Below are 25,741 nucleotides of genomic sequence, written 5' to 3' on the forward strand. Positions count from 1 at the left end.
ATTTATTTATTTGGATTTTTGTGGACAGTATTTACAACAGTAATGTTTTGTAATGCTGAAGAAGCTGTCTGTTCCAGAATTTATAATACAGTTGAGACACATCCGTCTTTCCCAACTTGTGTACCTAATGGCATCAATTAAGGACTATACTAAAAAATCATTTCATCTCTCAATAACAACCATACCCACACTATGCTAAACTAACCAAATTTAAAGCAACTCTCCCAAATATTTTATTATCCCTTAACTATTATGCCATTATTACAAACTTAAAAATATATGTTTGTATCATTCACTGTACTACCTCATATTAATAATAGAGTAAAATATTGAATACAGTAGGACCCCGCTTTATGGCGTTCCGCTAATACGGACGTTTCAAATTATGCCCAAAACTCGCTATACGGCTCCCCCAACCTGACTTTCTAATACGGTCGCCGCGCCCCACCCAGTTTGTCTACATTCTCCGTGACCTCCATGAGCACCACATCTCTCCATTATGTCTGGAAACTCCGAAATTTCAAGTGTTTTTAAAAGTTATTGCATATTTTATATACATATATATTTTTTTAACAAGTCGGCCGTCTCCCACCAAGGCAGGGTGACCCAAAAAGAAAGAAAATCCCCAAAAAGAAAATACTTTCATCATCATTCAACGCTTTCACCTCACTCACACAATCACTGGTTTTGCAGAGGTGCTCAGAACACAACAGTTTATAAGCATATACGTATAAAGATACACGACATATCCCTCCAAACTGCTAATATCCTGAACCCCTCCTTTAGAGTGTAGGCATTGTACTTCCCATTTCCAGGACTCAAGTCCGGCTATATAAAAATAACCGGTTTCTCTGAATTCCTTCACTAAATATTACCCTGCTCACACTCCAAACAGATTGTCAGGCCCCAAATACCATTCGTCTCCATTCACTCCTATTGAACACGCTCATGCACGCCTGCTGGAAGTCCAAGCCCCTTGCCCACAAAACCTCCCTTACCCCTTCCTTCCAACCTTTTCGAGGACGACCCCTACCCCGCCTTCCTTCCCCTACAGATTTATACACTCTCCATGTCATTCTACTTTGATCCATTCTCTCTAAATGACCAAACCACCTCAACAACCCCTCTTCAGCCCTCTGACTAATACTTTTATTAACTCAACACTTTCTCCTAATTTCCACACTCTGAATTTTTTGCATAATATTTGCACCACACATTGCCCTTGGACAGGACATCTCCACTGTCTCCAACCACCTCCTCACTGCTGCATTCACAACCCAAGCTTCACACCCATATAAGAGTGTTGGTACTACTATACTTTCATACATTCCCTTCTTTGCCTCCATAGATAACGTTTTTTGTCTCCACATATACCTCAACGCACCACTCACCTTTTTTCCTTCATCAATTCTATGATTAACCTCATCCTTCATAAATCCATCCGCCGACACGTCAACTCCCAAGTATCGGAAAACATTCACTTCTTCCATACTCCTCCTCCCCAATTTGATATCCAATTTTTCTTTATCTAAATCATTTGATACCCTCATCACCTTACTCTTTTCTATGTTCACTTTCAACTTTCTACCTTTACACACACTCCCAAACTCATCCACTAACCTTTGCAATTTTTCTTTAGAATCTCCCCATAAGCACAGTATCATCAGCAAAAAGTAACCGTGTCAATTCCCATTTTGTATTTAATTCCCCATAATTTAATCCCACCCCTCTTGCAAACACCCTAACATTTACTTCTTTTTCAACCCAATCTATAAATATATTAAACAACCATGGTGACATTACACATCCCTGTCTAAGACCTACTTTTACTGGGAAGTAGTCTCCCTCTCTTCTACACACCCTAACCTGAGCCTATCCTCATAAAAATTCTTTACAGCATTTAGTAACTTACCACCTATTCCACTACTTGCAACATCTGCCACATTGCTCCCCTATCCACTATCATATGCCTTTTCTAAATCCATAAATGCAATAAAAACTTCCCTACCTTTATCTAAATACTGTTCACATATATGCTTCAAGGTAAACACTTCATCTACACATCCCCTACCCACTCTGAAACTTCCTTTCTCATCCGCAATCCTACATTCTGTCTTACCTCTAATTCTTTCAATTATAACCCTACCATACACTTTTCCTAGTATACTCAGTAAACTTATTCCTCTATAAATTTTACAATCTCTTTTGTCCCACTTCCCTTTATATAAAGGGACTATACATGCCCTCTGCCAATCCCTAGGTACCTTCCCCTCTTTCATACATTTATTAAACAAAAATACCAACCACTCCAATACTATATCCTCTCCTGCTTTTAACATTTCAAATTCAAGTTTATTCTCTATAAGGGTTACAATGTGGGGTTTACAGGTTTTGGGTATTGTGTGGTTTACATGTTATAAAATACTAATTACAGAGGGGGCCACTAGGACACCTAGCCTGGCTAGGCATTTCGGGCAGACTTAAGATTAATTCCTAACATTAAACCCTTACAGATTATGGTATTAAGGCTAAGTGACTACATCATAATTTGTGAGTTTAGCAATGTGAATGCTTTTGTTTTGACACAATACAAAGTGTCTATATTGGAGTATCATGGGCAAACTTATGACTAGTTAGGATTTATTATTTTAATATTAAGATTAGTATTTCTGGGTTTATAGTCAGTGGGCGAGCGAGTAATTGTGAATCACCAGGTGGTTATCATGTAGTTAGTTGTCGGGGTGGATCAGGGAGATAAGATGTTTTCTAACTGTAGTTTTGAAAGAGATGAATGTGGCTGCAGTTCTAGAGTTTTCAGGTAGGGTGTTCCAGATTCTAGGTCCTTTGAAATACATTGAATTTTTGTAAAGGTTTAGTTGAACACGGGGAATGTCATAGAGATGTTTGTGTCTCTTGTTATGCCTGTGGATCCTGTCACAACTATCAAGAAAGCATTTTAGGTCAAGGTTAATATTGGAATTTAAGGTCCTGTAGATATAGACTGCATAATAGTAAGTGTGGATGTTCTGAACAAGAAGTAAGCTTAGATCTATGAAGAGTGGGGGGGGTGTGTTGCCAGGGATGGGATTTAGTGATTATTCTTACTGCGGCTTTTTGTTGGGTTATTATTGGCTTTAGGTGTGTCACTGCAGTTGAACCCCAAGCACAGATAGCATAGGTGAGGTATGAATATATAAGTGAATGGTATAGTGTGAGAAGGGCAGTTTGCGGCACGTAGTATCGTATCTTGGAGAGGATCCCCACCATTTTGAATACTTTTTTTTGTCATAATCCCGTCAGTTCCAGCTGCTTTACCCCCTTTCATTCTACGTAATGCCTCTCGCACCTCCCCCACACTCACATCCTGTTCTTCTTCACTCCTAAAAGATGGTATACCTCCCTGGTCAGTGCATGAAATTACCGCTTCCCTTTCTTCATCGACATTTAAAAGTTCCTCAAAATATTCTCGCCATCTACCCAAAACCTCCATCTCCCCATCTACTAACTCCCCTACTCCGTTTTTAACTGACAAATCCATTCGTTCTCTAGGCTTTCTTAACTTGTTTAACTCACTCCCAAATTTTTTCTTATTTTCATTAAAATATCTTGACAGTGCCTCTCCCACTCTATCATCTGCTCTTCTTCTGCACTCTCTCACCACTCTCTTCACCTTCCTTTTACTCTCCATATACTCTACTCTTCTTATAACACTTCTGCTTTGTAAAAGCCTCTCATAAGCTAACTTTTTCTCTCTTATCACACCCTTTACTTTTTCATTCCACCAATTACTCCTCTTTCCTCCTGCAACCACCCTTCTATAACCACAAACTTCTGCCCCACATTCTAATACTGCATTTTTGAAACTATTCCAACCCTCTTCAACCCCTCCCCCACTACTCATACTTGCACCAGCCCACCTTTCTACCAATAGTTGCTTATATCTCACCCGAACTTCCTCCTCCCTTAGTTTATACACTTTCACCTCCCTCTTGCTTGTTGTTGCCATTTTCCTCTTTTCCCATCTACCTCTTACTGTAACTGTAGCTACAACTAAATAATGATCCGATATATCAGTTGCCCCTCTATAAATGTGTACATCCTGGAGCCTACCCATCAATCTTTTATCCACCAATAAATAATCTAACAAACTACTTTCATTACGTGCTATATCATACATTGCACAGTGGTCCCTGAATTATCGTCCATGATCCGTTCCTGGAAGTGGGACTATTATCCAAATAGATGATTTTCGAATCAATTTTCCCCATAAGAAATAATGTAAATACAATTAATCCATTACTGACACCCAGAAGTATTAAAGCAAAAAAAATTTTTTATGTGAAATGTAGATGTAGTACATAAACAATACAACGGCACATGATGAATGAAACATTAATAGCATAATACTTACCTTTATTGGCGATTCTTCTTAGTGTATGGAAGACTGGAGGAGGAAAGAGATTGAATTACTGGTTGGAAGGGGAATCCCCTTCCATCAACACCTCAGGTACCAAGTGCTTTTCTGGGGTTATTTCTCTTCTCTGTTTCTTAATGCTACTAGGACCAGCTTGAGAGTCACTGGAGTCCTGTCTCACAAAATAACTGTGGAGAGAGCTCTGTTTCTGGCGTCTCTTTAACACTTCCCTAAAATGGCCCAAGACTTTGTCACTGTACATGTTGCCAACCTGGCTTGCAACAACCTTGTTAGGGTGATGTTTCTCCATAAAGCTTTCCATCTTACCCCACATAGTAAAAATCTCTTAAATTTCTGAAGAAGGCACCTTCTTCCATCTCTCTTCCTCCTCCTCTGCAGCAAGATTCTGAGCTGCGATGAGTTGCTCTTCCTGCTGAAGCTCTTGCAGCTCCTCAGTGGTGAGCTCTTCATTGTGGTCTTCCACCAATTCTTCCACATCCTCCAAACTCACATCCAACCCCATGGAACTCCCCAGTGCCACAATTGATTTTACAACAGACAGACTCATTAGGGTCAGTCCCAAATTCTTCAAAATCCCTCTTGTCGACACAATCTGGCCACAATTTTCTCCAGGCAGAGTTCAAAGTCCTGGTAGTCACTCCCTCCCAAGCCATACCTATAAGGGTTATGCAGTGGAGGATGCTGAAGTGTTCTCTCCAAAATTCCCTTAGGGTCAAGTAAGTGTCTGTGGTCACAGTCAAGCACCTGTGAAACATTGCTTTTGTGTAGTTTTTTAAAGTTTGCAATAACCTGCTGGTCCATGGGTTGGAGGAGAGGAGTGGTATTCGGGGGCAAGAATTTTACTGTGATGAACCCAGACTCCTCAAAAATTAGGTCATCCAAGTTTGGAGGATGAGCAGGTGCATTGTCCATTACTACCAGGCACTTGAGATCCAATTTCTTTTCCAGGAGATACTCCTTCACACTAGGGCCAAACACTTCATTGAACCAATCGACGAAAATTTCCCTCGTGACCCATGCCTTACTATTAGATTTCCAAAACACACACAATTTACTCTTCATAACATTGTTTTTCCTGAACACTCTGGGATTTTCAGAATGGTACACTAGTAATGGCTTCACTTTGAAATCCCCACTAGCATTAGCACAGAACATTAGCGTCAGCCTGTCTTTCATAGGCTTGTGTCCTGGCATTGCCTTTTCCTCTTGTGTAATGAAGGTCCTCTTTGGCATTTTCTTCCAAAAGAGGCCTGTTTCGTCACAATTGAACACTTGTTCAGGTTTCAGTCCTTCAGCCTCTATGTACTCCTGGAATTCATGCACATATTTTTCAGCCGCCTTGTGGTCCGAACTGGCAGCCTCACCATGCCTTACCACACTGTGTATGCCAGTACGGTTCTTAAATCTCTCAAACCAGCCTTTGCTGGCCTTAAATTCACTCATTTCACCACTATTTGCAGGCAATTTCTTTACCAAATCTTCATGCAACTGCCTAGCCTCTTCACAAATAAACGAAGTCATAAGAGTATCTCCTGCTAATTGTTTCTCATTTATCCACACCAATAATAACTTCTCAACCTCTTCCAGTACTGGTGATCTCATTTTTGTCAGCATAGTTACTCCCTTTGCAACAACAACATCCTTTATTTCATTTTTCTTGGCCATTATGGAACATAAGGTTGTGTAGGGTTTCTTATACACGTACATCCTGGACAGTTCGGCCACACTTGTACCACTTTCATATTGTTCAATGATGGTTTTCTTAAATTCAATCATATTTCTCACCTTCTTTACCACAGGCTTGGCACTAGGAGCTTTCTTTGGAGCCATGGTAGCTTATTTAGTACTTGCAAGCGCTAAAATAAATGGAATATAATGAAATATTTCGCTGGAGCATGTGAGGGGACCTTCGCTCACTGGTAAACAATGCCAGACTAGCTGCCGCCCTGGCTCACGCCGTGGGTATGCGTCCCGGACGAACTACGACTCGTGAGTCAACCTATGAAAAGCGAGTCCATGTTTATACGAAAATACCTCTATGATTGGCGAATTTTACGATTGCCGGGAACTACGAAAAGCGGTGGACCACTGTATTTATATGCATTTATAAGTTGAAAAAAAAAAAAGCATTCCACTTTACGATGGTAGCCTGGAAGCTAACCTGCCATATAAGTGGGGCCCTACTGTATGCATGCAACTTACGAGCCAGTGTTTTTGACGTATTTATACTCCAAAATTCTAGCAGCTTTAAATCAAGTGGGAGAAAGTTGGTAGGCCCACCTGTGAGAGAATGGGTCTGTGTGGTCAGTGTGTGCAGTATAAAAAATCCTGCAGCAAGCAGTGCATAATGAGAAAAAAAACTCCGACCATGTTTTTGGATTAAAATGCCGACATTGAGGTGTATTTTCGTATAGTATTTATGGTTGTATTCTTGTTTTCCTGGTCTCATTTGATAGAATGGAAGACATATTACAGAAATTGTGATGCTTTTGATTGGTTTCACGATAAAAAGGATCTTGAAATTGAGCTCAAACTAGCGGAAATGTTAGATTTTTGCTGATGTTCAAGAGTAAACAAATGACATCATTGTCCAATAAGTGTCCAATTAGCCATTCTAATATGCAGTCATGAATGGGTTGACATTATTTATACAATTATTACAATAATGCAGTAGTTTGCATAACAGTAAATCTTCTATTTTTTGTGTGAATAAAAATTCAAAATAGAAAGCAAGAGTAATATAAGAGGGGCCTGGAGACATGACTGATGAACAGAGAAAATGTTAGTTTAGTGCCAGAAATGTCTGCATTGTTCATTCTGGGCCCTATTTTGAAATTTTAATTTGCGTGAAATTGGCCAAATTGCCAATTTCTGTGCACTTTATTGGGTAGTAGTTGAAATCGGTAAATGGGTGGTTTCAATCGATAGAACAAATGGAGTTCTAAAGAAATAGTTAAGAGTTTGGTCAACTGGAACACTGGAATTGGCTGAAAATAGGGCTCAAAGTGGGCGAAATCGCCCACTTTGAGCGACACAGACACACTTTAAGATTTGGGGTTGCGACAGTCAAAGGGTTAAGTATTATGTTAAGTCTGCCTGAAATGCTTCAGCATGATAATGACTTTCTTTGTACCAATCAAATTATGAAATGTAAACACACATTGTAACCCTAGCAAAAAATAAAATTTTGATACTGATTTCATTTTGAACTAAAATATTATTTTGTCTAAGAGTACAGTAATTTGTTTTTGGTTTCAAGTGGGATTTCTTAAGTGTTAGCAGGGCTGTGGAGTCAGCACTTAAAACCTTCGTCTCAAGACTAACTCATTTATTCATGGCACCTCTAACTCTGTCTCCTTTAACCCTTAAACGGTCCAAACAGATCGAAGTTCAAATTCGTAGTGCTACAAAAGTAGATCTACTTTTTTTTTACAATTTTTCAAATATAACAAAAAAAAAGGTAGATAAAAGTTTTTTACACATTTTCAAATGTAAAACAAAAAAGAAGATCTACATTTTTTTTACATACTTTCAGGTGAAATTGCTGACCTAGAAAATGTACAGAGAACCTTCACGGCGCGCATAACGGAGATAAAACACCTCAATTACTGGGAGCGCTTGAGGTTCCTGAACCTGTATTCCCTGGAACGCAGGCGGGAGAGATACATGATTATATACACCTGGAAAATCCTAGAGGGACTAGTACCGAACTTGGACACGAAAATCACTCACTACGAAAGCAAAAGACTTGGCAGACGATGCAACATCCCCCCAATGAAAAGCAGGGGTGTCACTAGCACGTTAAGAGACCATACAATAAGTGTCAGGGGCCCGAGACTGTTCAACTGCCTCCCAGCATACATAAGGGGGATTACCAACAGACCCCTGGCAGTCTTCAAGCTGGCACTGGACAAGCACCTAAAGTCAGTTCCTGATCAGCCGGGCTGTGGCTCGTACGTTGGTTTGCGTGCAGCCAGCAGCAACAGCCTGGTTGATCAGGCTCTGATCCACCAGGAGGCCTGGTCACAGACCGGGCCGCGGGGGCGTTGACCCCCGGAACTCTCTCCAGGTAATACGTTTGGACCATTTAAGGGTTAATTACATTTTACCAACTCAGACTCCAGTAACCCATGATTTACTTCTGACTGACTCCACAGCCCTGAATGTTAGTGATAAGAAAAGTAGGAAATGGTCAGGAATTCTATCTGTGATTATATATGAATTAAGAGGTGTTATTATGTTGGAGAGATATGATCTAGAACTGAAGCTTATGGCTCAGCGATTCTGTTTGAAACTAAATGGAAAAAATACTGAGACAACATGATAACAGTGAAATTATCTCACATAGCAATTTCGATGCTGGGTTCAAAAAGTTTTGCCCATGGAAGCTTTCCATACTTGCTATGGGCATATTGTAGACCCCGTAATAACCCAGGAACTCCAATACTCCGACCATCTGAAAAAGAGGCAACTGATTTGAAGATTGTACACGATGTTAAGAAGCTTAGAAAGATGATAATGGGAAATACAAACAAGTACTTTAGAACTGCTGTAATATGAAAATGGTTAGGGAGGAAGGCAAGGTGACATGCATTATTTATTATCTTATACATTGGACAATCGGCTAACGATATTAATCCATTCCTGAGAGCTCATGGAAATCCAATTAATCTGTTCCAGACAGCCAAAACTATTAAAAAAATAATTCTTTTTTCATGAAATATACATTTCCCTACAAAGAAAACAATGAGACATGCACAATAACTATATAACTAAATGTTAAAATGACACTTACCTTTATTGAAGAGTGCTGATGAGTGATGAGACACTGTTTTTTTCGAACAATCTAGGATTTTCAGAGTGATACATGAGTAAAGGCTTCACTAGCATTACGAAGGCTCCCCACTAGCATTACAACAAAACATGAGAGTTAGCCTGTCTGTCATAGGCTTGTGTCCTGGGAGTGCCTTTTCTGCCTGAGTAATGTAGGTCCTGTTTGGCATTTTCTTCCAGAACAGGCCTTATCACTGTGTACGCCACGAAGATTCTTAAATCTCTCAAACCAACCTTTGCTGGCCTTCAATTCAACAATATGAGCACTAGTTCCAGGCATTTTTTTCTGTTCACTTGGGTGTTAGTCGACTGGTGTGGGTCGCAACCTGGGGGACAAGATTAAGGGCCCCAATGGAAATAAGTTAGACAGTCCTCGACGATTCACTGACTTTCTTGGGTTATCCTGGGTGGCTAACCCTCTGGGGTTAATTGTTTCTCGGTAATTGTTTCTGGTTAAGCCATACCAACAACACTCACTCCACACCATCGAGCAGCAGCAGCTGACCGTGGTACTGCAGCAGCAGCAGCAGCTGACCGTGGTACTGCAGCAGCAGCTGACCGTGGTACTGCAGCAGCAGCAGCAGCAGCAGCAGCTGACCGTGGTACTGCAGCAGCAGCAGCAGCAGCTGACCGTGGTACTGCAGCAGCAGCAGCTGACCGTGGTACTGCAGCAGCAGCAGCTGACCGTGGTACTGCAGCAGCAGCAGCTGACCGTGGTACTGCAGCAGCAGCAGCTGACCGTGGTACTGCAGCAGCAGCAGCTGACCGTGGTACTGCAGCAGCAGCAGCTGACCGTGGTACTGCAGCAGCAGCAGCAGCAGCAGCAGCTGACCGTTGTACTGCAGCAGCAGCAGCAGCAGCAGCAGCTGACCGTTGTACTGCAGCAGCAGCAGCAGCAGCAGCAGCTGACCGTTGTACTGCAGCAGCAGCAGCAGCAGACCGTGGTACTGCAGCAGCAGCAGCAGCTGACCGTGGTACTGCAGCAGCAGCTGACCATGGTACTGCAGCAGCAGCTGACCGTGGTACTGCAGCAGCAGCAGCAGCTGACCGTGGTACTGCAGCAGCAGCAGCAGCTGACCGTGGTACTGCAGCAGCAGCAGCAGCAGCTGACCGTGGTACTGCAGCAGCAGCAGCAGCAGCAGCTGACCGTGGTACTGCAGCAGCAGCAGCAGCAGCTGACCGTGGTACTGCAGCAGCAGCAGCAGCAGCTGACCGTGGTACTGCAGCAGCAGCAGCAGCAGCAGCAGCTGACCGTGGTACTGCAGCAGCAGCAGCAGCAGCTGACCGTGGTACTGCAGCAGCAGCTGACCGTGGTACTGCAGCAGCAGCAGCAGCAGCTGACCGTGGTACTGCAGCAGCAGCAGCAGCAGCTGACCGTGGTACTGCAGCAGCAGCAGCAGCAGCTGACCGTGGTACTGCAGCAGCAGCAGCAGCAGCTGACCGTGGTACTGCAGCAGCAGCAGCAGCAGCTGACCGTGGTACTGCAGCAGCAGCAGCAGCAGCTGACCGTGGTACTGCAGCAGCAGCAGCAGCAGCTGACCGTGGTACTGCAGCAGCAGCTGACCGTGGTACTGCAGCAGCAGCTGACCGTGGTACTGCAGCAGCAGCTGACCGTGGTACTGCAGCAGCAGCTGACCGTGGTACTGCAGCAGCAGCTGACCGTGGTACTGCAGCAGCAGCTGACCGTGGTACTGCAGCAGCAGCTGACCGTGGTACTGCAGCAGCAGCTGACCGTGGTACTGCAGCAGCAGCTGACCGTGGTACTGCAGCAGCAGCTGACCGTGGTACTGCAGCAGCAGCTGACCGTGGTACTGCAGCAGCAGCTGACCGTGGTACTGCAGCAGCAGCAGCTGACCGTGGTACTGCAGCAGCAGCTGACTGTGGTACTGCAGCAGCAGCTGACTGTGGTACTGCAGCAGCAGCTGACTGTGGTACTGCAGCAGCAGCAGCAGCTGACCGTGGTACTGCAGCAGCTGACCGTGGTACTGCAGCAGCTGACCGTGGTACTGCAGCAGCAGCAGCAGCAGCAGCAGCTGACCGTGGTACTGCAGCAGCAGCAGCAGCTGACCGTGGTACTGCAGCAGCAGCAGAAGCAGCAGCTGACCGTGGTACTGCAGCAGCAGCAGCAGCTGACCGTGGTACTGCAGCAGCAGCAGCTGACCGTGGTACTGCAGCAGCAGCAGCTGACCGTGGTACAGCAGCAGCAGCAGCTGACCGTGGTACAGCAGCAGCAGCAGCTGACCATGGTACAGCAGCTGCTGACCGTGGTACAGCAGCAGCAGCTGACCATGGTACAGCAGCAGCAGCTGACCATGGTACAGCAGCAGCAGCTGACCATGGTACAGCAGCAGCAGCTGACTGGGGTACAGCAGCAGCAGTGGACTGGTACAGCAGAAGCAGCTGACTGGTACAGCAGTAGCAGAAGCTGACCGGTACAGTAGCAGCAGCAGCTGACCATGGTGCAGCAGCTGACCGTGGTACAGCAGCAGCAGCTGACCATGGTACAGCAACATCAGCAGCTGACTGTGGTACAGCAACATCAGCAGCTGACTGTGGTACAGCAACATCAGCAGCTGACTGTGGTACAGCAGCAGCTGACCGTGGTACAGCAGCAGCAGACCATGGTACAGCAGCAGCAGCAGCTGACTATGGTACAGCAGCAGCAGCAGCTGACCGTGGTACAGCAGCAGCAGCTGACCATGGTACAGCAGCAGCAGCTGACCATGGTACAGCAGCAGCAGCTGACCATGGTACAGCAGCAGCAGCTGACCATGGTACAGCAGCAGCAGCTGACCATGGTACAGCAGCAGCAGCTGACCATGGTACAGCAGCAGCAGCTGACCATGGTACAGCAGCAGCAGCTGACCATGGTACAGCAGCAGCAGCTGACCATGGTACAGCAGCAACAGGAGCTGACCATGGTACAGCAGCAGCAGCAGACTGGTACAGCAGCAGCAGCTGACTGGTACAGCAGCAGCAGCTGACTGGTACAGCAGCAGCAGCAGCTGACCATGGTGCAGCAGCAGCAGCTGACCGTGGTACAGCAGCAGCAGCTGACCATGGTACAGCAACATCAGCAGCTGACCGTGGTACAGCAGCAGCTGACCGTGGTACAGCAGCAGCAGACCATGGTGCAGCAGCAGCAGCAGCTGACCGTGGTACAGCAGCAGCAGCAGCAGCAGCTGACTATGGTGCAGCAGCAGCAGCTGACTATGGTGCAGCAGCAGCAGCTGATGGTGGTGCAGCAGCAGCTGACCCTGGTACGATAGTATTACGATAGTATTTCTCACCCTTTTTCCTACAGGGTTGGTACTAGAAGCTTTCTTTGGACCCTTGGTGGCTTATTTAGCAGTTACAAGCACTATAAACAATGGAATAATACAAAATGTATGGAATGTATGCATGGAACCGGCCGCCTGGCTTGTAAACAATGACGGTAGGGCAGCTGAGGCGCTTAGGTTGGACAGACAGGTTCGGGATGAATCACGTTGGACGAGTTTTTTATCATTAGCCAGGCCAAAAATTTTATGCTCAAGCGCTCTGTTGGACAGATTTAACGTTATGAGATGCGTTCGTTAGCCCAGGGTCCACTGTATATTTAAATTACTGTAAAGCCAAATCTGTCATTAGGCTACAATGGCAGAGCAGACAATCTCTCTAATTTCCAGTCTTAACAAGACTATCCAAACATCATGTACAGCTTAGCCTATGATTTAGTGGTAGTGTCATGGCCTCAAACATGCCTTATGTTACAACTACAGTATAAAATTTGAAAATTTTAGGTTGTATATAGTTAGCACCAAGATTATTATGATTTGGTCATTTGAATCACAGACAGCAATGGAGTATTTTTCTTCATATATACATATGGCAAGGTAATAATTTTACCAGTTTCCTGGGGTTGTGGTTCTTCTGGCCGGTGGCTGTGTGGAACACCACTCATGAAGTCCAGCACAGTAGAGGTGTTGCTCTTGTGGTCATGTATCAACATCACACCACTCCTAAATAGTGCAATGCCTTCAGGTACAGTCAACAACAATTAGGAAAATACAAAACATTACTAATGATAAACTAAACGGAACTAAAATGCTGGGTAACTAAAACACTGTGAATTACTCTAATACATACGTAGTATCTATATTATATAAAAAAAAAAAATTTTTAACCTATGCATTACCATAGTAGGAACAAATATGAAAATGGTTAACATTAAATATGTAATAAAAAATCAGCTATCAGAAATGAAAAATACAAGGAAACTGTATCAACTTCAATCACAGTATTGCATCACCTTCTGATCTAACAGTCCATTTGATGTACATTCTAATTCTGCCTCAAGAAATAGAGGCTGACCTCCACTGCATCAAAACTCAGCATAGTTTGTAGATTTGCAAATAAAATATTTTCACTGTTGATGCACCTTGGTTTTTGGGTTACACTGTAAATAGTATAATCAAGGTGCACACCACCTGCTCATGGTAATTTTGTAAACCCCTTCCAAATGGAGGCATTGCTATTTGGGGTTTCCCTAGGCAGTTGATTTACTTATTTGAGTGTTTGTTGTGGTAAAGAACTTGTTGATTATGGCTAAGAAAGGTAAGGACAGGTGTCCTCTATGAGAGGCTAACCCCTAAATGGTCCAAACATACATGTAAGTTCTCTCACCCAGTGCCCTAAATATTTAGAAAAAAATTATAGAAATAAAGAGAGCATTTTCTTAAGTGTTATAGGATAAAAAAATTAGGGTCAGTACTTACCGAAATACGAGGCTACGAAGTTGGCACTGGATGCTCACCTGACAGCAACATCGAGTCCTGCCACTTGCAGAAGTGTTACCGATATACCTCTTTTCTCATTTTTATATTATTATATAATTTTTGTTCTGATAATTGGAATTTATAGTAGTTCTTGTCATTTCATAACCAATCTTTGTTCCAACACTAATACGTATTAGGTACTGAAATTATACTCAAATTGTCACAAACACACTGACAGGTGGGCATTTACACCTGCCTTGGTCATTTACTATTATCTAGGAATATATACAAAGTATTTATAGGTCCCAGCAATGTTTTTGATACGTGGTCAAAGGAAGGAAGGAAGGAAGGAAGGAAGGAAGGAAGGAAGGAAGGAAGGAAGGAAGGAAGGAAGGAAATAATAATAATAATAATAATAATGTTCCCTTGAAGCATGGTGTAAGACAAGTGTCAGTCCACTGCTGACAGTACAGTGATAAGATAAGTGGTGACATTTGATGAGCATCGGCCCTTGCTTTATTTGTTTTCACTGCTACACAGACATATCTGTCTGCCTATCTGTGTGTCTGTCAAGCTCTCTGTCTCTGCTTATCTGTCTCTGCTTCTCTCTCTGCCTGCTTGTCTCTCTTTCTGTCTCTGCTTCTCTCTCTCTCTCTCTTTGTCTCAGAGAGCCAAAGTGAACTAACAGGTATTCTTATGCATTATATCTACAAGCACAGTATAGCACTGTCTGGATTTTTTGGGTTATCCGAGGTAATTTACACTATGTATAATTGTATTTATGCATACCTGTGAGACAGATTGAAAGAGATAGACAGAAGACAGAGATAGACATAAATACAGACAGACAGACAGAGATAGAGCCAGCCAGCAGTCGGCCAGCCAGCCACCCAGCCTGCTGAACACGTATTACACGTTCCAGAATTTTCTTTTACTTAGGGCATAGGTTATAAGACATTCTGAAAGAGTGCTGCACAAATGTTGCACATGGGTTGTTATCGAGGTTTTTGATATTTCCTCGACCACTTATGGCCACATCCGCCCCAAAGCCACTAAACTGGGGGTCAACATCACTTTCCTCTTAAAATGGGAATGTTAATACTACATAAAATCAATGAATCCCTGGTGTTTGCCATGCTGTTTGCTCTAGCTGGAGCTCATTTGAACTGGTGCTCCCACAAGGTACTAAGTGATACCATATTTTTTTAATACTGCACATACCAAGTGTTAAGACCCATTCTATGCTGATCAGGCATCACAAGCCAATTGTGCCAAATTTAGAGGCAGGAAAAATAAAATGATCTACGTTTGGGGCGCTAGCGGTAAGAACGTATATGTATATATGTTTGGACCATTTAGGGGTTAAAGTGAGAAAGAATACCAAATGGACTTGTATGTACCTTCCATAGTGAATGATTTCACATTTCCTATGCTAAATTAAATGAGGATGAATATAATTTTATGCACTCACACATCATAGTTCGGGTTTTAAGTGGTCATAAAATGGGTGTGATTAATATCTTTATTTACTACAAGTACATGTACATGGTATACAGGCCTAGCTGACATCAGTGACATACTACTATATAGAAAGCAGCTTGTTTTGCTGAGCATTTCGGGCAGATTAAGTCAGTTTTGTCCAAGGATGTGACCCACACCAGTCGACTAACACCCAGGTACCCATTTTATATTGATGGATGAACATGGATGGCAGGTGTCTTATGGAAACAAGTCCCTAATGTTTTCCCAGCTGTACCAAAGGAGATTCAAACTCTGGACCTCAGTGTATGAGCTGAGTGCGATAGCGATCGAGCAGATGTTCTTCATGAGGAAAATAGCTCCAACTTCAAGGAGTATTGGTGGTTAGTGTTTCTGAGGGAGTGATTGGTGTAGTGAGTAAAGCTGTTAAAAATATTTTGAATGATTTTATTATAATGCTGCTGCAGGTGGATGAAAAGCTATCTAACCTTTGTGGCAAGCTGTCACAAAGGTTAGACAGGAATGGGAAAGGAGATGCACCCTCTGAAGGTGCTTGACATCAATATTAACTCTCTGACCGTTTCGGCCATATACATGTATATACGTTTTACAAGCCAGTGTTTCGGACATACATATACTCAATAATTCTAGCGGCTTCAAATCAAGCAGGAGAAAGCTGGTAGGACCACATGTGAGGGAATGGGTCTATGCGGTCAGTGTGCACTGTATAAAAAAAATCCTGCAGCACACAGTGCATGAAAAAAAAAAAAAAAAAAAAACTCCGACCGTGTTTTGGGATTAAAATGCCGAATTTGAGGTGTATTTTCACATAGCATTTATGGTTGTATTCTCATTTCTTGGTCTCATTTGACAGAATGGAAAACATATTACAGAAATAGAGATGATTTTGATTAGGTTCACGATGAAAACGACATTGAAATTGAGCTCAAAGTAGCAGAAATGTTCGATTTTTACCAATGTTCAAGAAAAAGGAAATCACACCACACGTCCAATACACATCAACTGGGAAGTCTAATATTCTTTCACTAGTGCATTGATAGTATTTATACCATTTTTACAATAATGCAGTAGTCTGCATAACAGTAAATCTTCTATTTTTTGTGTGAATAAAAAATCAAAATAAAAGCAAGAGTAATATAAGAGGGGCCTGGAGACATGACTAATGAACAGAGGATATGTTTTTTAGTGCCAAGAATGTCTGCATTGTTTATTCTGAACCCTATTTTGAAATTGGCACATTTTTTAATTTGCATGAAATTGGCCAAATTGCCAATTTCTGACTACTTTATTGGGTAATTGAAATTGGTAAATGGTTTCTTGTATTCAATTCATAGAAAGAATGGAGTTCTAAAGAAACAGCTGAGAGTTTGGTCGATTGGAACAATGGAATTGGCCGAAAATAGGACTAAAAAAGTCGGCGAAACTGCCTATGCGTATATATTGCCGCTATCGCTAACTTTGCAGGAGCGTAATTCTTTAAGTTTTCGATCAAATCTCGTACTTTTGGTGTCATTAGCATTGGGAAAGGATTCTCTATCATTTCAATATGATTTTTTTTTTCCAAAAATTTTGCGACATAGAACGAGTTTCAGAAATGGGCTTGCAACAGTCAAAGGGTTAACAATATGGAGTGAACACTGTGGTTCAGGATCAGCAGGTTTTGATTATCAAGCCAAAACCTGGTATCCCAGTGGACAATGCTGCTGCTGGCCATGCAAGTTAACCAATTTAATTCATGATTCATCAAGTTCAATCTCAGTACAGAAGGTAAGGGAGGCTAAAAATCATGAACTTTAATTCCAATCACTTAAGTGCACTGGGAGACTGCGGCTCCCATTTCTTATCATTTTCCTGTTGATGACAGTTTTGTGGTCTATGAACCTACCAAAATGCTTCCTATGGTAACTGTGGTACTCTTACCAAGAATCCAGAAACCAAGGAACTATCTGAAAGAGGCTGTGTCCTTAGTGTTTGTTTTTCAAGGGTTATAAGAGTGGTAGCAAGACGGCTGTATTGAAGGTGGTTCTCAAAATCCAAAACATTTGTTGGTTTATAACAGGTTTTGGGTGACCCAGTGTTACTAACATGAGGGTGCTTTATGCTGGTGATCATGAGCCTAGATACTGTGACAAAAAATCATCTCCCTGTTGCATCAATTGTTTTCCCAGAGATTCTCTTCGGCACAATTTACCACTCTGCATGTAGCTCAGACTGTCTGGAGCTGGTGTTGCCACATTATAAATGGAGAATACAAACATCAAGGCCTCAAAATACTTGCAAAGTCTTCCTTAAGTTTGCCAAAACCCCTTGTGTAAAATTATTAAACATCCATTCAATAAGAAATACAACAGTGCATGTTGTTAAAGTTTTAAATCATTTTCTCTCAATATTTTACTATATTGAAAGAATCATGGCTGTATGGATCTGATACAGTGGTGGCTGCAGCTGCTCTCCCCAGGTCAGTTTTGAATTACCATACTCACAGGTTAGCTGCTGCTTGGGGTAGTAGAGATCCAGTCATTTATTCCTCATTTCTGTTAAGTGTCCATCATATATCAATCAGTCAGCCTGTTGTGTCATTTGAGATAATGGAAGCAGCAGCAAACTGTCATCAGCAGAATGCGAGACTGATGGTTGTGTACCATCGTGGCACTGATTCCTTGTTTCTTGAGGAATTTGGTTTTCTTATCAACTTTTTGTCAAGAAGAGTGGTCATCTTCATGTGTGGTGACTAACTACTGGATTAACTGTCCACAACAGAATCTCCATTCATGAGAATTACTGGAGAAAATAAATATAAGTAATTTTGAAAACAATGTGTTATCACCGCCCACATTGATAGCTATATATTGGCCTTGGTTCTGTCTACTGCTAATTCTCAGAGTATTAAAGAAGTTGAAGTAATACCTCTTGATATTACTATGTCCTATCATAGTATCATTATATTTAGTCTTGATATTTTGCCTTGTGAGTGCATACTGTTGTTTCCTAACTGTAGAAACTAAGATCTGAACCAGGTTGATGCGATAGCGAGAGATGCCTTGGGCAAGGTGGATGCACCTACACTGTCTGATGAGATGTTTGTGACTATGGCTAGTACAATACAATACAATTGTTATTTCCTTGCAAGTTTACATTGAGATTATTTTTTATTTTATTTTATTATCACACTGGCCGATTCCCACCGAGGCAGGGTGGCCCGAAAAAGAAAAACTTTCACCATCATTCACTCCATCACTGTCTTGCCAGAAGGGTGCTTTACACTACAGTTTTTAAACTGCAACATTAACACCCCTCCTTCAGAGTGCAGGCACTGTACTTCCCATCTCCAGGACTCAAGTCCGGCCTGCCGGTTTCCCTAAACCCCTTCATAAATGTTACTTTGCTCACACTCCAACAGCACGTCAAGTATTAAAAACCATTTGTCTCCATTCACTCCTATCAAACACGCTCACGCATACCTGCTGGAAGTCCAAGCCCCTCGCACACAAAACCTCCTTTACCCCCTCTCTCCAACCTTTCCTAGGCCGACCCCTACCCCGCCTTCCTTCCACTACAGACTTATACACTCTTGAAGTCATTCTATTTCGTTCCATTCTCTCTACATGTCCGAACCACCTCAACAACCCTTCCTCAGCCCTCTGGACAACAGTTTTTTGTAATCCCGCACCTCCTCCTAACTTCCAAACTACGAATTCTCTGCATTATATTCACACCACACATTGCCCTCAGACATGACATCTCCACTGCCTCCAGCCTTCTCCTCGCTGCAACATTCATCACCCATGCTTCACACCCATATAAGAGCGTTGGTAAAACTATACTCTCATACATTCCCCTCTTTGCCTCCAAGGACAAAGTTCTTTGTCTCCACAGACTCCTAAGTGCACCACTCACTCTTTTCCCCTCATCAATTCTATGATTCACCTCATCTTTCATAGACCCATCCGCTGACACGTCCACTCCCAAATATCTGAATACATTCACCTCCTCCATACTCTCTCCCTCCAATCTGATATTCAATCTTTCATCACCTAATCTTTTTGTTATCCTCATAACCTTACTCTTTCCTGTATTCACCTTTAATTTTCTTCTTTTGCACACCCTACCAAATTCATCCACCAATCTCTGCAACTTCTCTTCAGAATCTCCCAAGAGCACAGTGTCATCAGCAAAGAGCAGCTGTGACAACTCCCACTTTGTGTGTGATTCTTTATCTTTTAACTCCACGCCTCTTGCCAAGACCCTCGCATTTACTTCTCTTACAACCCCATCTATAAATATATTAAACAACCACGGTGACATAACACATCCCTGTCTAAGGCCTACTTTTACTGGGAAATAATTTCCCTCTTTCCTACATACTCTAACTTGAGCCTCACTATCCTCGTAAAAACTCTTCACTGCTTTCAGTAACCTACCTCCTACACCATACACTTGCAACATCTGCCACATTGCCCCCCTATCCACCCTGTCATATGCCTTTTCCAAATCCATAAATGCCACAAAGACCTCTTTAGCCTTATCTAAATACTGTTCACTTATATGTTTCACTGTAAACACCTGGTCCACACACCCCCTACCTTTCCTAAAGCCTCCTTGTTCATCTGCTATCCTATTCTCCGTCTTACTCTTAATTCTTTCAATAATAACTCTACCATACACTTTACCAGGTATACTCAGCAGACTTATCCCCCTATAATTTTTGCACTCTCTTTTATCCCCTTTGCCTTTATACAAAGGAACTATGCATGCTCTCTGCCAATCCCTAGGTACCTTACCCTCTTCCATACATTTATTAAATAATTGCACCAACCACTCCAAAACTATATCCCCACCTGCTTTTAACATTTCTATCTTTATCCCATCAATCCCAGCTGCCTTACCCCCTTTCATTTTACCTACTGCCTCACGAACTTCCCCCACACTCACAACTGGCTCTTCCTCACTCCTACAAGATGTTATTCCTCCTTGTCCTATACACGAAATCACAGCTTCCCTATCTTCATCAACATTTAACAATTCCTCAAAATATTCCCTCCATCTTCCCAATACCTCTAACTCTCCATTTAATAACTCTCCTCTCCTATTTTTAACTGACAAATCCATTTGTTCTCTAGGCTTTCTTAACTTGTTAATCTCACTCCAAAACTTTTTCTTATTTTCAACAAAATTTGTTGATAACATCTCACCCACTCTCTCATTTGCTCTCTTTTTACATTGCTTCACCACTCTCTTAACATCTCTCTTTTTCTCCATATACTCTTCCCTCCTTGCATCACTTCTACTTTGTAAAAACTTCTCATATGCTAACTTTTTCTCCCTTACTACTCTCTTTACATCATCATTCAACCAATCGCTCCTCTTCCCTCCCGCACCCACTCTCCTGTAACCACAAACTTCTGCTGAACACTCTAACACTACATTTTTAAACCTACCCCATACCTCTTCGACCCCATTGCCTATGCTCTCATTAGCCCATCTATCCTCCAATAGCTGTTTATATCTTACCCTAACTGCCTCCTCTTTTAGTTTATAAACCTTCACCTCTCTCTTCCCTGATGCTTCTATTCTCCTTGTATCCCATCTACCTTTTACTCTCAGTGTAGCTACAACTAGAAAGTGATCTGATATATCTGTGGCCCCTCTATAAACATATACATCCTGAAGTCTACTCAACAGTCTTTTATCTACCAATACATAATCCAACAAACTACTGTCATTTCGCCCTACATCATATCTTGTATACTTATTTATCCTCTTTTTCTTAAAATATGTATTACCTATAACTAAACCCCTTTCTATACAAAGTTCAATCAAAGGGCTCCCATTATCATTTACACCTGGCACCCCAAACTTACCTACCACACCCTCTCTAAAAGTTTCTCCTACTTTAGCATTCAGGTCCCCTACCACAATTACTCTCTCACTTGGTTCAAAAGCTCCTATACATTCACTTAACATCTCCCAAAATCTCTCTCTCTCCTCTGCATTCCTCTCTTCTCCAGGTGCATACACGCTTATTATGACCCACTTCTCGCATCCAACCTTTACTTTAATCCACATAATTCTTGAATTTACACATTCATATTCTCTTTTCTCCTTCCATAACTGATCATTTAACATTACTGCTACCCCTTCCTTTGCTCTAACTCTCTCAGATACTCCAGATTTAATCCCATTTATTTCCCCCCACTGAAACTCCCCTACCCCCTTCAGCTTTGTTTCGCTTAGGGCCAGGACATCCAACTTCTTTTCATTCATAACATCAGCAATCATCTGTTTCTTGTCATCCGCACTACATCCACGCACATTTAAGCATCCCAGTTTTATAAAATTTTTCTTCTTCTCTTTTTTAGTAAATGTCTACAGGAGAAGGGGTTACTAGCCCATTGCTTCCGGCATTTTAGTCACCTCATACGACATGCATGGCTTACGGAGGATTCTTTTCCACTTCCCCATGGACAATAGAAGAAATAAAGAAGAACAAGAGCTATTTAGAAAAAGGAGAAAAACCTAGATGTATGTATATATATATATGCATGTGCGTGTCTGTGAAGTGTGACCAAAGTTTAAGTAGGAGTAGCAAGATATCCCTGTTATCTAGCGTGTTTATGAGACAGAAAAAGAAACCAGCAATCCTACCATCATGCAAAACAATGTAATTACAATAATGAGTTGCAGTGCAAAGAGAGTCACTATCATGTCGTGGCATTATGGGCAGACTAAATATTATGGCTTACAGACTACTTAATACTAGAGAAATTTATCATAGTTTGTTTAAGTTGTACATCTGTTGTTATTGATAGCAGACAGTAAGTTTACTCAAATTACAATCTGGGGATATTACATTAGTACAAGTTGAAAGTATTTTGTAGGTTATATCAATAGTAAATATTTAAAGTATATTATGGGAATATAACATTGTACATTGTTGAAAGTAATTTACAGTATGAGAATGCAACAATTGGGTGTAAGTCAGTATTGTTTTGGGCAGGTATTTATACTATAATGTAGTATTAAGTAATGTATGAACTTTGGGCATCTAATTTTGAAGTTTAAGATTTAGTTAATTTTTGGTAAAGTACTGAGTTTAGTTTAGGGTGAGCAGGTGGTATTTGAGAAGAATCTTAAATTGATGTTCAGATCAGGTTACTTGAGTATTTACTGGTAATGAATTCCAAATTTTGGGGCCCTTTAGAGTTTTTACAGTGTGATATGGACACGAGGAACATCAAAAAGTGATCTGTAAGCAAGTTCTGTCCTTGAATTACTAAAAGAACCTGATTCATAATTTTGTCCGTAGGTGTGATTCCTGTTGCACAGCTATGTAGGTCTCAAAAGTCCAGAGCATCTTTGGCATAGATTAAGTACTCCTGAATCAGGGAAAAAATTTAATCTTAAAAATATCAGGAGCTCATGGTCACCCATCTGAATAACCTGTTAGGTCATGCATATCTGGAGTATACCTGGAGAGAGTTCCAGGGGTCAACGCCCCCATGGCCTGGTCTGTGACCAGGCCTTATGGTGGATCAGGGCCTGATCAACCAAGCTGTTACTGCTGGCCGCACGTAATCCAACGTACGAACCACAGCCCAGCTGGTCAAGTACTGATTTTAGGTGCCTGTCCAGTGCCTGCTTGAAGACAGCCAGGGGTCTATTGGTAATCCTCTTGATGTATGTTGGGAGGCAGTTGAACAGTCTTGGGCCCGTGACACTTACTGTGTTGTCTCTTATCATGCTAGTGGCACCCCTGCTTTTCACTGGGGGAATGTTGCATCATCTGCCAAGTTTTTTGCTTTCGTGAAGAGTGATTTTCATGCACAAGTTTGGTACTAGTCCCTCTAGGATTTTCCAGGTGTATATAATCATGTATCACTCCCTCCTGCATTCTAGGGAGTACAAGCTTAGGAACTTCAAGCGTTCCCAGTAATTGAGGTGGTTTTTCGCAGTTATGCATGCTTTGAAAGGTGCTGTTAGTGTGCAGCAATATTCTGAACCTGCTTTGTATCTGAACCTGCTTTGCCTATTGCTGATTCTACTTTTCAGCTGGCCTCCTCCTCGGATTATTTTGGTCAGAAAATAGTGAATAGTCGTTAGGGCTTAAGATTCAACTCAAGTGGGTGCAAAGTTCTCTGATTATTCTAGCTCATGATCTCTGCCTATTACAGATCATCTTTTCTCAGTTTGCTTCAGTCAGTGAGGAGAGAGTTCTGGGATATATCACAAATTCTAGTAAGACATACTGTGCATTACATCCTATAAATGTTTCAGATATCTTGCCCACACCTGAAAGTGCTCTTTTCTTTATAATTGTGTTGATTAACTGTAGTTCTCAAAGTGGATGTTTCCCCACAGTCAATGAAGGGGGTTTTGGTTTGCCTGCTCCTTAAGAAGCCTTCCCTGGTTGCAGAAAACATGTCAAAACTATCGTCCTACTTTTAACCTTACGTTCCATTCTAAAATGAACGTGTTGTTTTTGATAGTTTTTCCTTTTATAGTTGGAGTAATGTTTTACCACGTGTTCATTCTGCATATAGACCATTTCATACACCTGAGACAGCCTTGTATCAAGTTAATAATGACATGACAGTGAACACTTTTCGAGGAAAAGCGGTGTTGCTAATTTTGTTGGGCCTGTGCTAAATTTGATACCATTAATCATAGATTACTGATGAGTGATCTTTTTGGCTGTGGCCCTAGGGATACTGCATTGCCATTTCTGAAATCGTACCTCTCTGGTATTGTTTACCATTTATGTTAGTGGCTTAGCCTTACTGATGGATGTTCATGGGGTCAATTATCACTTTCATGCTGATGATAGAAAACTCTACGTCTAGGTTCAAAATGTGAAATATGCAAAACTATGCTTGGATGACAAGTAGAAAACTGAAATTAAATGAGGGTTAAGACAGAGATTCTGATTGTCAGTGGAAAACCTCAGGAGAGTACTGACTGAATTGTGGTACTGTTAGTTTGCAGCCTGTTGGATCAGTGAGAAATCTAGGTGATTACCTGAATTCTTCAGTGTCACTAAGATGCATCAATCAAATTAAATTCTGCAATTTTCATATTTGTAATCTCTATGCAGTCAGAAAATATCTTGATAAGCAGAACATCTTAACCTTTATCCATGTATTCATTTCCTCTTGAAGTGATTTTTTGCAAAATGTGTCTGTGGGTTTACCTAGCTACTTGCTAAAAATATTTTGATCTCAAGAGAAAACCACAGTGCAGTTCAACTGGTAGCTTCGTTTCCAAATGGTGTTCTCATTAATCCCTACATATATAAGCTGCAATGGCTTCCTATTTAAGCAAAAATTGAATTTATGTTCTGTTTATTAATATTTAAAGCTATTAAGTTCAATTAATTCAAGTAGCTTGCTGTTATGCTTGTACTTTTACCTTGGGCTCGAGAATATTTATGCAAATTGCCACTATGTTTTCATACTGATTGAGCCTTGTGCTGTTCGGAAGAAATCATTCTCAGAAAAAGCCTTTTTTTTCTGCAGCCCCTAGATTGTTCAACATGGCACTTCTCGGTTAAAGACTTACCCTCCTGGTCCCACAGTGTGTGGGTGGACAACAGCCATACATAGAATAGAGGCTATAGAAACATCAACAGCACTCCCACCATCCCTCATGATCGTAATCCCTACACGGCTACATTCCTCTTCATCTGTAGCAACAGCTCCATGAGGAGTTACCTAAAAATGACAACAGTTAAGATATAAAAATGTTATTGCATTATTCTTTTTAAGCCAATTTTATTTTCAAAATGTACATAACTGCTACAAAATTTGGTTATATTAATCTTAAACATTTTAAAAACTCTCTCTCTATTAAGCAGAGCATTTCAGGCAGTTTAAAAGTATAACCTAAAACTACTTGACATTATGGAGATGTATAGCTGAAGATACATTATTTGCAGGGAGCAAGGGGCTAGTAACCCCTTTACCTGTATAAATTACCAAATTTAAAAAGAAAAACTTTCGTTTTTCTTTTTAGGTCACCCTGCCTCAGTGGGATATGGCCAGTTTGTCAAAAAAAATTGAATGCTGAATTTAAAATAATGGCAATTTTAGATAACAAGACTATATATTAAACAGTAATAATATATGAAGAGAGTAATACAAAATTGTATTGACAAATTTGTTATACAGTAATATTCATTAGGCTACTTTCGTATAGAAGTACAATAGGAGCCAGAGATGGA

General features: G+C 41.6%; 1 protein-coding gene across 1 annotated transcript in view; it reads right to left on the reverse strand.

Annotated features, from left to right (window-relative positions):
- Positions 1-25,741, reverse strand: part of LOC128687412 (glutathione hydrolase 7-like) — a 79,677-nt gene that overhangs the window by 44,153 nt on the left and 9,783 nt on the right. Inside the window, exons 3-5 of the mRNA XM_070092768.1 lie at positions 25,081-25,232; positions 13,157-13,269; positions 8,780-8,891 (exon numbers count right to left, since the gene is read on the reverse strand). Of these exons, the coding sequence (XP_069948869.1) occupies positions 8,780-8,891; positions 13,157-13,269; positions 25,081-25,232 (377 nt within the window). The remainder of the gene's footprint in view (positions 1-8,779; positions 8,892-13,156; positions 13,270-25,080; positions 25,233-25,741) is intronic.

Source organism: Cherax quadricarinatus, chromosome 40 (genome assembly GCF_038502225.1).
Source record: "Cherax quadricarinatus isolate ZL_2023a chromosome 40, ASM3850222v1, whole genome shotgun sequence".
Classification (NCBI taxonomy): domain Eukaryota; kingdom Metazoa; phylum Arthropoda; class Malacostraca; order Decapoda; family Parastacidae; genus Cherax; species Cherax quadricarinatus.